General features: G+C 42.8%; 1 protein-coding gene across 4 annotated transcripts in view; it reads right to left on the bottom strand.

The window, feature by feature from the left end:
- Positions 1-13,865, bottom strand: part of STX2 (syntaxin 2) — a 65,859-nt gene that overhangs the window by 36,557 nt on the left and 15,437 nt on the right. For all 4 annotated transcript variants that reach the window (XM_040251593.1, XM_040251591.1, XM_040251592.1 and 1 more), the window contains exons 3-6: positions 12,416-12,515; positions 3,678-3,752; positions 1,869-1,942; positions 1,074-1,182 (exon numbers count right to left, since the gene is read on the bottom strand). In XM_040251593.1, the coding sequence (XP_040107527.1) occupies positions 1,074-1,182; positions 1,869-1,942; positions 3,678-3,752; positions 12,416-12,515 (358 nt within the window). The remainder of the gene's footprint in view (positions 1-1,073; positions 1,183-1,868; positions 1,943-3,677; positions 3,753-12,415; positions 12,516-13,865) is intronic.

Below are 13,865 nucleotides of genomic sequence, written 5' to 3'. Positions count from 1 at the left end.
CCTAATTATCAAAAAGTAGAAACCACTCAAATGTTCTTCGCCTGATGGATGTATAAACATAATGCTAACGTGGTCCACCCACACAATGGAACGTGATGCAACCATAAAAAGAGATGAAATACTGCAGTATGGCTGAACCTTGAAAACCCTGTGCCAAGTGAAAGGGCCAGTCACAAGAGACATATATTGTATGACTCCATTCATTCGGAAGCCCAAATGTGCAAATTCATAGACAGAAGAATAAACTGGTGGGTGCCTAGGGCTCCGGGCAGAGAAGCAGGAAGTGCCTGACAACGGGTGCTGAGTTTCCTTTTGGAGGGATTAAAATGGTCTGAAACTGATTGTGCTAATTTACATACTAAAGACCACTGGACTGTACACTTTGAGTACCTGTTCACATGGTATGTCAATTACATGTCAACAAAGTCAAAATGTCACTGAAAGCAGTTCAAGTTCACAGCTGCTCCCTTCTCTCCAAGCCCACGGGAGATGAAGAGCAGTCTCGGTGGACAGTGCACCCACCCGGGGCCTGTGTCGCAGCTGAGGGACCCTGATCTTTCACAGCGGGGAGGAAGCAAGCCTGCCTGACCTTTGTTCAGCAAGCAAACAGCCTTCTGCCCAGAGGAAAACCTGAGTTCCATCCTCCAAGGCTGCATAGACAAACATCCTAGGAAGAAAGTCTGGAGCACAAGGGCAGGAAGTGTCTGCTCACCAGACATGCAGAATCATGAGAACCATGGAGACTGTCCCCTGAGATGGGGCAGGAAGGGGTACAGACACAAAAATTACATAAGGAAGTGACGGCTGGAAGCTTTCCAGATCTGATCAACATTTTACAGGTAACGGTCATCAGAAAGTAATTTAAAGCCCACTCACTCAGAATCTGCTGAAGAATGTAAGTAAGTAATAGGTTGGTTGATTCAATGAATTGGAAGCTATGAAAAAGGGCTTTACGCTTTACAATACTGATAAAAACAGGGATGAAATTACCTTTTTGATGGTACATATTTTCATGTCAGACCTTAAGGGAAAAAAACACGTTTTTAACAAAAATAGCATGCTCACTGACTCACTTATTTCTAGCTGACGCTGTATACGGCCTTTGCTTCGCTCCCGAAATAGAGTCTGTGCTTCGTTAAATTTTGTCATGACCTCCACAAACTTTCGAGATAGCACCGAATGCTGTTAACATAGAAAAAAAATAGACCAATATATAATGGTCATTTCTTCTACTAAAAGAGAAGGCTTTTCACTTACGTACAAAAACATTACATTCTATAAATTCAAACTAACGTGCTTACTCCTTCAAATGGGAAATAAGGATAATAGCAGCTTACTGCATACTGTATAACAGAATCTATGCTAAGAACTTTACATCCGTTGTCTTATTTGATTTTCACAGTAACCCTCCTGTACTATTACTGCCCCCCATTCTACAGAAGGGATGAAAACCATCATTACGAGAAGTCAATTAGCAAGTGGTGTCAGGCTGACTGGGATCAGGCTGGCACTCAAGCAAGGTGTCCCCAGAGTCTGAATCCATAATCTTCATTTGTCAAGTAGAGTTAAGTGGACTAAATTCCACTTTGCTGTACCATCCGCCTCTAAAAGATGAGGAGTTCATCATGAACACTAAAATGACTCAGATAATTCTCTGCTCTTCAGAAGAGATTTCTGCTGATGGGCTGAAGAGACTTTTTTTCTTCATCATCTAGGAAGGGAATCTATAAATACTGTCTTTAGGCAGAAATGCTGTGAGCATTAATGTGACAGTAAGGATGTAATTATTCTGAATTTTAAAGAAGGAAGTAAAAAGACTTCTTAGTCTTCAACACTGCTTCACACTAGGAAAAGGCTGATCATCAAACCTGGGTTCTTCGTATCCGAAGCTCCACAGAAGTTCGGTTTCCACCCTCATCCTGATCAAAACTCTGTTCAATAGCTAGAAGCAAAGAGGAAGAAGTTACGTTTTAATCTTAAAAAAAATAAAAGGTTTTCAAGCCTAAACTCAAATGTATTTTATCTTTTCAACTCCTAATAAATGTGTGAGTTTTGGTAAGCATCAGTTGTTCATAATGTCACAAAATAAAACCAGATGTTACAGCTTCACATTTCAAAGCGAATAACTTGAATTTGATTCACTTTGGAGAACTTAACTGTCCATCCACAGGAAATACAGAGCACAGTGGAACCTTCCATCCACAGGAAATACAGAGCACAGTGGAACCTGTCGAGTGACGTTAAAGGGGTGAAATCAGTGAAACTCTGCAACAGGGCGACGTCTGATGAACTAATGTCCTGGTTTCTCCAACCAAGAGGGATGAAACTCTGCAACAGGGCGATGTCTGATGAACTAATGTCCTGGTCTCTCCAACCAAGAGGGATGAAACTCTGCAACAGGGCAACGTCTGATGAACTAATGTCCTGGTTTCTCCAGCCAAGAGGGAAACACACTGGTGGTGGGGAAAGGTGGAAGAACCTGACCTCAAAAAAGCCTTAAGTGACATAACAGCCAATCACAGTGTACGGTCCAAACAGGAAGTGGGGTCGCTCAGTCGTGTCCAGCTCTTTGTGACCCCATGGACTGTAGCCTACCAGGCTCCTCCATCCTTGGGATTTTCCAGGCAAGAGTACTGGAGTGGACAGCCATTTCCTTCTCCAGGGGATCTTCCCGACCCAGGGATCAAACCCGGGTCTCCCGCATCACAGACAGATGCTTTACCGTCTGAGCCACCAGGTAAGTCAAACCAAGTCTGGTCCAAACAAGAAAGCCAATTTAAATAAACTGTTGAAGAAAAATTAAAAGAACACTGGGGAAGTGTGAATTCTGACTAGATAGTTTATAATAAATAATAACAACTAAGGTGACTTAGATATACGTAAGAGCATTGCAGTTGTGTTTGGGGGAGGGGATCCTTATTTTAGAAATACACACTGAAAACTATATACTGATGAAGTCCTAGATATCTGCCATTGATTGTGAAACCAGCTGGGTGGGGTGGGGGCCACTGACACCTGCAGAGCTGATGAGTGTGGACCCTAGGCTTGTGGTGGTAACCCCTACCCCCATGTTTGTCTGAAATTTTCCATAATAAAGGTTCCCTTTGATCTTTAGATATGTTCTTGATTTGTATGTTATTTTGTAAAAATTAAACACACTGTGTCTTTCTACCACATCAAGAACCACCACCTCTGTTTAAGTCCCGCAGGGAGGCCGTGGGCACTATCAGATGAGCTGAACTGTAGGAAAGGCTCGTAGGACCTCACCAGCTACAAGACCATTCAAGAACCTGGCAATTCATGTTGAAGGCTACTTACCTTCTCAAGTATCTACAATTTAGCCCCAAATGTCATAACAATATAAGAGATAAACAGTTTATAAGCAAGTGCTCACTCCTGTGGAACATGAATGAGTGCCTCACTCCAAAATTTAAGCATTAATAGCCCTTAACTCTAGCTCCTCATGTGTGATCCTTACAGCTGGTAGCTTAATAATTCTAGAATAATGAGGAACTTAAGCAAGGGTCACTATTCCAAGTACATACAAACGATCTATTTTACAGTGGTCACAATCTTAACTTTTGAAAATGTAAAAGAATAAAAAGTTATAAAGAAGAAAATAATAATATCCACATTCCCACCATCAATGATTATACGTAATGAATGCTTTAACTCACACTTCAATTTAGTCCGAATTTTATTAGCAGTTTTCTTGATTTCTTTGTTCAGATCTTCAAGCTCTTCCTTTATTTCTATAAATTAGAAATAAAAAAGACATGTGAGTTACAATATCCAACATCAATAACGTTCAACAAATGTAAATGGAACAATAGAAACTGAAGAGGAACTAAAAAGCCTCTTGATAAAAGTGAAAGAGGAGAGTGAAAAAACTAGCTTAAAGCTCAACATTCAGAAAACAAATATCATGGCATCTGGTCCCATCACTCCATGGGAAATAGATGGAGAAACAGTGGAAACAGTGTCAGACTTTATTTTTGGGGGCTCCAAAATCACTGCAGATGGTGACTGCAGCCATGAAATTAAAAGACGCTTACTCCTTGGAAGAAAAGTTATGACCAACCTAGATAGCATATTCAAAAGCAGAGACATTACTTTGCCAACAAAGGTCTGTCTAGTCAAGGCTATGGTTTTTCCTGTGGTCACGTATGGATGTGAGAGTTGGACTATGAAGAAAGCTGAGCGCCGAAGAAGTGATGCTTTTGAACTGTGGTGTTGGAGAAGACTCTTGAGAGTCCCTTGGACTGCAAGGAGACCCAACCAGTCCATTCTGAAGGAGATCAGCCCTGGGATTTCTTTGGAAGGAATGATGCTAAAGCTGAAACTCCAGTCCTTTGGCCACCTCATGTGAAGAGTTGACTCATTGGAAAAGACTCTGATGCTGGGAGGGATTCGGGGCAGGAGGAAAAGGGGACGAGAGAGGATGAGATGGCTGGATGGCATCACCGACTCAACGGATGTGAGTCTGAGTGAACTCCAGGAATTGGTGATGGACAGGGAGGCCTGGCGTGCTGCGATTCATGAGGTCGCAAAGAGTCGGACATGACTGAGCAACTGAACTGAACTGAACTGATTCTCGGTAAATATTCAAGTTTGTTGGGTTTTTCTTTAGAGAAACTATTGATCACACCAGTGGTTCTCAGAGGGTGAGTTCTGGACCAGCAGCTTCAGTATCAGGTGAGTGTTTATTAGAAATGCAAGTTCCTGGGCCCCACCCCTGACCTACCCATAGGAACTGTCACTGGATAGGCACAGGAATGTGACTTAAGCCTCCAGGTGATGATGGTGCACACCTAAGTTTGAGGACAGCTGGTTTATACCAATCAATTGATGAAATAGTGCCCTGAATTCATTGTTAACACCTAGACCTGAAAAAAGCAAGCAGAAATTTAACCATATTCTTGTGGGGAGGGGGGAGCCTGCCATGGGCTTGCTTTCTTTCCTGCTATCCTAATCAAAGCAGGCTCCAGGCGGGGAGTGTGGATTCCTGCATTGGCGGAACAACCCCAGAGGCCCCACCACTGCATGTGGGGAAGGAAAGTCGAGGAAGGTGTCCAAAAGGAAGAGTGCATGAGTAGGAGGGTCTGTGCACGGTCTGCCCTGCTGAGGACACAGAGTTGGGAAGCAAGCATTCCAAAGCATGGCTCACCTCTCTAGAAAAGAAAGCCCCTGGGTTGGGGGGTCATTCAGGACAGAATCACTGGACCTTCTTGCCAACACAGGCACGCAGGGGCTCAAGCATGAATTAGAGAAATAAAAGAGGCATTACTGTACTTAGCCCTTCAAGCTACAGAAGCAGGCCACGAGGTTATACTTGATAAAGGCAGGATTTCAATACACAGAAAAGAAGGCAAAGATGGGAAACATCCTTATCCAGTGGACTAGGTCATTCTGATCAGTTCTCCTGCTGAGAACAATCAGAAGAGTTGGACAAAACATTTTTTAAAAACCTGCTTAAAGGCATCATAAACCTACAAAAGCAGAAAAAGAAGAAGATTCAAGAGAAGGAAACCCATAGATGTGAGCCCAACGAATGGAGCGACTTGACACTGAGGCAGCCAAGGCTTTGAGCAGCTGAGAAAACGCTGAGCTGACACAAGGCCAGGCCCCGGGAGAAAGGGGAGCCAGGTCCAGAATGTTGGCGCCCCCAGCTGTCCATCAGAAATGTTCAAAAATCATCTCTTAAAAAAGAAAACACTATCCTAGGACTCACACTGTGGCCCTGAGCCTTCACATTCAAAGCCCAGTGCTCAACCAAAAACAACCAGCAAGACAGAGAAAATAAACCCCAGGAAAACAACAGAGCTGTCTTAACAGAGTTATTAGACACAGACCTTCAAATAAGCATGTTCAAAGAGGTAAAAACAAGATTGAGGATTTTGTCAGGAAAACAGGACAGGAGAAAAAGGAGCCAGCGAAATTCTAGGACTAAAAAATATTTTAACCAAAAATAACTCTCCATGGGTTAAGAGAGATTCCCTAACCTGAAAGATAATCACTAAAGAGAGGTCAGGAGACAAATCAAATAGATTCAAAATAAAACACAAGACAAAATGATGAGAACAGAGGGCAAGTGGCATAAAAGATACAGTGAAAAGGTCTAATACTCATATAGTTCAAGTCTCAAAATAAGAACTGACAGAAAAGGGAGGAAAGATGACTTATGAAAATAGCCAATATTTTTTCAAAACTGCCAGAAAATATCAACCCACAGATCCAAGAAGCCATATAAAAACAGTATAAATAAAAAGAAAACCATATCTGGAAACATGAACTCAGCACTGATAAATCCAAAGGCTAGAAATCAAATCTTTTATAAGCTATAATTAGATAGCTGACAAAAAAAAAAGACATTGAAAATTTATTTTCAATTTTTCAAAGTGGTGAAAGAAAACAATTTACGAACTAGACTCCTATGCTCACTGAAAATATCCTTGAAGAACAAAATCAAGTAAGGACAATTTCAGACAATGGCATAACCCTAGTAAAAGAAAGAACAGTAGTTTTTAGAAAGAAAAAGCAATCTCTGATGAAAGTTTAAAGATACAGAATAACGAGGAGCACTGGCACAGGTAAATATGTGGGGAGCTCCAAATCTGTATTAATTGTATAAAATAGAAATATATATTATTTTTATCTAGTACAATACATATATATGATGATGATGATGGCAATAAGAAGGGACAGAGTTAAAGGTTCCTCCTAAGGTCCTCCTATTACTTGGAAGTAGTAAAAACATAAATCTATATTAGATTTCAACAAGTCAAGGATGCATACCACAATCTACAGGACAATGAATAAAACCACAGCAAACAGAATATAGGAAAGAGCTAACGAGGCAGCGTAAAATTCTTAAAAACCAATCCAAAAGACAGCATGGAGAGAGAGAAAAAGTAACAGAACAAGCAAGGAAAATATAAAGCAAACAAGATCGTGAATGTTAGCCCCAATGTATCAATAATTCCAGTAAACAAATAGACTACAAGAGTTAATGACAGACAAAAAAAAAAAAATGATCAAAGGGGCCAAGAAGACAAAACCCAACTATATTTTATATATAAAAGATGAGAGAAGCATCTAAAGCATGAGGATACAGAAAGATAAAAAGAAAATGATGGGCAAATATCCATCATGCACACACTATCAGAGAAACTGGTCAAGCTCCATTGGCTGATATCTGGCAAGTGCATCAGAGCATCACTAGAGAAGAGAGAGGGGCCCTTCATGTGGGAAAAGGCTCAATGTGCCACCGAGACAGGACAATCCTAAAGGCATCTGGGTCCGGGGCTTTAACTGCCTCGGTGTCTAGAACGGACCCTAGAAAGCTAAAGGATATCAGCTCGACAATTCTTGGCTTGAGAATGTGGACTGTGGATTCGATAGCATTTTATCCACATTAAATACTCTGCATTAGATAGTTATACTGTCTGTTTATAAGAAAATATTCTTCTCAGGAGATAAATGCTGGAGTAATTAGGGGTAGACGGCCACAAGGTGTGCAACTCACTCTAAAATTAGTCAGCAAAAATAACATGTATGTGTATACACATGTGCAATGTGTGTATGTATATGCAATCACATGTACACAAATACACACACACAGATAAAGCAAATGTGGTGAAATGGTAATAACTGGTGAAGCTAGGTGAAGGAAATATGAGTTTTTACTGCACCAAAACTGCAACTTGCCCACAGATTTGAAAAGTTTCAAACTAAAAATGGGCTTCCCTTGTGGCTCAGCTGATAAAGAATCCATCTGCAATGCAGGAGACCTGGGTTTGATCCCTGGGTTGGGAAGATCCCCTGGAGAAGGGAAAGGCTACCCCCTCCAGTATTCTTGCTTAGAGAATTCTATGGACTATATGGGTCTCAAGAGTCAGACTAATGAAAAGAACGTTTCATGGGATGAGTTCCTTGACACAGCACAATGTTTTCAGGACTGCTGGTCCAGGAGACAAGCTACCAAGTACTCAGGGACACACAGCTGGGTCAGGATGCCTGGGCCAAGTGGGGTGTAACCATGAAACCCTAATGGACGCTTGGTGAACCTGTGGCCCCATTTCGGAACAGCAGCAGGGACAGGAGAGCCGGCTTACAGGTCTGGGTGCTCGAGACCGCACTAACTGCCCATCCTCTCAATCTGCAACACCCTCAGCTCCCAGACACACCCGAGGAGAGCGCCCGCCACACAAGGCAATCTCAAAGCATAAACGAGTCTCCACCTGTCCAGCGCTCAGCCGTCCCTGCTGCTCAATACAGCAGCAGGTCTAAGGTTATAGACCATTGTGACAGCATAGCAACGCGAGATCCCTGCACTGACCCTCACACACTGCGAGGGAGGCACCTGTCCACAGTAAAGGGCCGCCATCTCACCCAAGGTGTTTGGTCCCAAAACACTCTGTTCCCACATAAACACCAAAAGTGAAAATGCTACTGCTAGGCAGCCACTAAGAAAAGGGTCCTGTAGGGACTTGTCTGGTGGTCCAGTGATTAATACTGCGCACTCCCAAGGTAGGGGGCGCAGGTTCAAATCCCGGCCAAGGAGCTGGAATCCTGCAAGTGGTAGGGCCAAAAAAAAAAAAAAGAAAAAGGCAAGACAACAAGCACTATGTGATCCAAATTCTACACTTTTTAAACATTATTTGTCTTTAATACGTGTTTTTGCTAGAAAAATATATACCAAAACATTAATATACATATATATACACCAATGGACAAAATTATGAGTGTTTTTTTTTTTTCTCTTGCTTTCTTTCAAAATGAGCACAATAAGCATATACTGGCTTTGGTAAAACAAAGCAGGTGAACTTTAAAAGATGGAAGAGGCTGGGGTCGGGGAGGGGAGCCAGCCAACAGGGTCAGAGGCCAAGGAGGGAGCACAAGGGCCATGGCAGGGCCCACAGCAGGATGGGGGGTGAGCGGGGAGAGACCACTCTCTCAAGAAAGAAACAGCCACTAGAGGGTCAGGCAGGGCTGCGGGGAAGGCGTGGTTCTAAGAGGGGGAAATGGACAGCCTTCTGGCTGACGAGCAGGAAAAAACACCCAGAGGAGGGTTCAAGGTCACACACCACAGTTTACCCTTAAAAGGGAGACACATGCCTCTCACTCTGAAACAGAAGGAGGGATGGGATGGAAACGAGGAGATGACGAAGAAACAATGAGGACAGCAGCAGTCAGCATCTCTACATGATGATCGGTGATCTGTCCAAGGCCAACAGGGAATTCATGGTGCAACTGGGGTTCAAACCCACAGCTCACCTGAGCAGAGGCTTCTACACTGAGGCGGGTAAGCAGTGATGGCCACATAGTTCTCAAGAGCCTGAAATGCATACTAAGGGCATCACTCCAGCAGAAGAGGGGAGCAGGAGGGGGAATGAGAGATGGCATGCAATTAGGACTCAACTGCTCAGACAGAGGGCAACCCAGGAGAAAGACAGGGCGATGGAAAAGAAGGAAAGATAAAGTGTTAGCAACAGGTGCAACCTTTTAGGAGGTCCACACCTAAAACACGGTCTGAGGAGAGGGACTATGACTCCTGATTAAAGGAACCACAAGCCCTGTCGCTGATGGATAAAATCCCCACCCTTCACCAAGAATTAAGCAAGGTGTTAACAGGTGTTACATAAAAAGTCCTGTGGGCAAATGCGTTTGTGAAACACTTCACTAAGCAAAGTTAAACAGGTTTCTTCATCACAGGACTTCTCAGGGCCCTTATTGCTCTAAGTACACTGAAATCATCCAAGTGGGGATGTGCTGTGAAGATGACCCCAAATGCATCTGGCCGCAGAACTCCCATTTAATACAACAGCTAGTGAGAGTCAAGCTTCTGGGAGACATTTTTCTGAATCATGAGACAGGGCATCTGCAAACATGCAAAGCATTATTTTACAAGATACACATAATCTTCAAAATGAGTAAAAGAGTTCTTTTTCAATTTAAAATCAAGTTATTTTTTAGAAGTGAGGCCACATCAAATAACCTTCCAACAAAATTGCTTTCAACTTTCCTCTGAGACTGAGAATAACATGTTCCCATCACCATTTCCATTCAATGCTGTATAGAAGGTCACTAAAAAAAAGCCAACTGAAAATAAAAAGCCTGAAAATGGAGGGACAACTGTCATTATTCACAGATAACATGACTGGCTATAGAGACAATCCAAAGGGATCCAGTGAGAAATTATTAAAAATAATTGGGCCAGAGAGTGAGATAAAAGCTCAACATATAAAACCTACTGTATTTCTATATATGGAAACAAGTAGAAAACAAAATTTACAGCAGATACTATTCACAATAAGATCAAAAGCATCGACTGCCACGAAAGGTGTGTGAGACGTCTACACAGAGCCCTGCATACATCACTGGGAGCAAGCAGAGAAGATGTAAGCAGAAGGATGAACCATTTCCAAGCATTAAAAGACTCAATATGGTAAAGGTATCAATTATTCCCCCAAACGACATATGGATTCCAATTAGCAGTCTTCTGTCTTATCCAGATCCATTTACCTTTAAAGTTTTCAAAATGTATCACTGCAGCTCAAGAAAATACTTCCTTAAAGCTGCCAACACTGTGATGTTCAGTTCATTTTAAATCACCTGTTCTGCCGCCCTCCACAGACACTGAGAACAGTACACTCTACACAAAAGCCTTTGCTGAAGACGTAAAACCACCTCTTGCTCTGTTCTTCATCTTTAAAACTGCTCCATCCTGCTATTGTTTTCCAGATCAACCTCTCGTTAACTTTCATCTAAACACAAAATTCTATCACTACTGTTTAGTGTGAACATAGCACGGCTCTACTCATCTCACATGCTAGGAAAGTGATGCTCAAAGTTCTCCAAGCCAGGCTTCAGCAACACGTGAACCGTGAACTTCCAGGTGTTCAAGCTGGTTTTACAAAAGGCAGAGGAACCAAACATCAAATTGCCAACATCCACTGGATCATCAAAAGAGCAAGAGAATTCCAGAAAAGCATCTATTTCTGCTTTATTGACTATGCCAAATCCTTTGACTGTGTGGGTCTCTATAAACTGGAAAAAGTCTGAAAGAGACGGGAATACCAGACCACCTGACCTGACTCTTGAGAAACCTATATGCAGGTCAGGAAGCAACAGTTAGAACTGGACATGGAACAACAGACTGGTTCCAAATAGGAAAAGGAGTACATCAAGGCTGTATATTGTCACCCTGCTTATTTAACTTCTATGTAGAGTACATCATGAGAAACGCTGGACTGGAAGAAACACAAGCTGGAATCAAGACTGCTGGGAGAAATATCAATAACCTCAGATATGCAGATGACACCACCCTTATGGCAGAAAGTGAAGAAGAACTAAAAAGCCTCTTGATGAAAGTCAAAGAGGAGAGTGAAAAAGTTGGCTTACAGCTCAACATTCAGAAAACGAACATCATGGCACCTGGTCCCATCACTTAATGGGAAATAGATGGGGAAACAGTGGAAACAGTGTCAGATTTTACTTTTTTGGGCTCCAAAATCACTGAAGATGGTGATTGCAGCCATGAAATTAAAAGATGCTTAGTCCTTGGAAGGAAAGTTACGACCAACCTAGATAGCATATTCAAAAGCAGAGACACTACTTTGCCAACAAAGGTCCATCTAGTCAAGGCTATGGTTTTCCAAGGGTCATGTATGGATGTGAAAGTTGGGACTGTGAAGAAAGCTGAGCGCCAAAGAATTGATGCTTTTGAACCATGGTGTTGGAGAAGACTCTTGAGAGTCCCTTGGACTGCAAGAAGATCCAACCAGTCCATTCTGAAGGAGATCAGTCCTGGGTGTTCACTGGAAGGACTGATGCTGAAGCTGAAACTCCAATACTCTGGCCACCTCATGCGAAGAGCTGACTCACTGGAAAAGATCCTGATGCTGGGAGGGATTGGGGGCAGGAGGAGAAGGGGATGACAGAGGATGAGATGGCTGGATGGCATCACCGACTCGATAGACATGAGTCTGGGTAAACTCTGGGAGTTGGTGGTGGACAGAGAGGCCTGGCGTGCTGCGATTCGTGGGGTCGCAAACAATCAGACATGACTAAGTGACTGAACTGAACTGAACTGGAGACCCCATCAATCACTGACGTGGTCCCAAAGTTCTACAAAGTCACGTCTGTGTATTCTCATGGCTGTCATGCATCAGTTGTCCTCACCCAAGCTGAACAGCAGATCCCATGGAAGCTATAAAAAAAAAAAAACACACACCGAGGCCTTGGCTTACCCAGACCAGACACGAGAATAGAGAGGGTGGGCTGCCAGCCTCCAGCACTTTTTACAGGCTTCCAGCTTAAGCTCACATGTTCCTGGGCTAAGGCTTGTGTTATGGACAGCAAGACAGGCAGATCAGACAGACAGGCACACTTCTTTTTAAAACCAACAACTTACTTCCTTCTGGGTTTGGTGCAGAAAGAATGATGCTGTGGTTTTTCTTCACTTCTTCGACATACTGAGCTATTTTCGCTATACCGTTTCTGATCTCCTCGACCTAGGAGAGAGAGAAAAAGTCATCACCACTGTGGCAAATTCAGATTTGCTTTTCATCACCTAAAAAGGGAAGGATAAAAGAGGGAAATAAGTGAATAAGTACCACATAAAGAAATAATAACCTTTCACCACTCAAAAAAATAAAGGGAAATGGATATATGTATGTATATGGCTGAGTCCCTTTGCTGTCCACCTAAAACAAGCACAACATTGTTAATCATCTATGCTCCTATATATATATATATATATATAGGATAAAATATTTTAAAAAGTGAAACATATAAAATTAAAAACTTTCAAAATAAAGGGAAATAAGGCAGTATCAATCCCCAGGAAAACCTAGTTGGCTATAAGAAGTTTTACAATCACGACCCAGTATTGCCACAAACAGTGGCAACTATTATAGAAGCATATGCTATGAGCACCAGTTCTCTGCACAGTCAAAAAGGGAACTCCCTCTGTAGGCCAAGCCAGCAATAACACTCTCATGTGGGGAGGTGTGGACAGCTGGTAAGACCAAGCCTTCTTAGTCATTATTTTTTGCCTCAGATTATCTATTCAACACTTGCTTCAAAATGCAATGTACTCATTAGAAAGATTTGTCCAGAAGGATTCTTAACAACGGTGGCAGCATGAATACTGTCCCCCCAAAATGTCCAGGCCCTAACCCCCTGTGACCTCTGTTGGTTACCTTATATGGCAAAAGAAACTACAGATGTGACCTAAACAAAGGATCCTGAGATGGGGAGACGGATGATCCTGGATCCTCCAGGTGGACCCCCAACACCATCTCAAGTGTACTTGAAAGGGGGAACAGAGGAAGCTGTGGCTACAGAAGAAGGCCACATGACCCAGTGAAGCAAGATGCTCTGCTGCTGGCCTGGAAGAAGGTGGGGGGTGGGAAGAGGACAGGGACGCAGCTCGGGAGCTGGAGAGGCCGGTTCTCCAGGGAGCCTCCCAGGAGCGCGTGCGATCCTGCCGACACCATGGTTCATCCCAGTGGAACCAGGGTGGATGTCTTGCCTTCAGAAACAAAGAGGATGAATCTGCGCTGTTTCAAGCCATGAAACATGTGTAGCCCCAGGAAACTAAGCACATTTTCTATACTTAAAACCTCCGGGAGATTCCCCTGGCAGTCCAGTGGTTAAGACTCCCCCTTCCAATGTAGGAAGTGTTTCAATCCCTGGTCAGGGAGCTAAGACCCCACATGCCTCATGGCCAAAAAACCGAAACATAAAACAGAAACGATATTGTAACAAATTCAATAAAGACTTAAAAAATGGTCATATTAAAAAAAAAAAAGATTAGGAAAATCCTAAAGCCCAGCAAAAGGAGGCTTTTTAAGTTACAT

This window comes from Oryx dammah, unplaced genomic scaffold (genome assembly GCF_014754425.2).
Source record: "Oryx dammah isolate SB20612 unplaced genomic scaffold, SCBI_Odam_1.1 HiC_scaffold_12, whole genome shotgun sequence".
Lineage (NCBI taxonomy): Eukaryota > Metazoa > Chordata > Mammalia > Artiodactyla > Bovidae > Oryx > Oryx dammah.
This window is presented reverse-complemented; position numbering and strand designations above follow the sequence as displayed.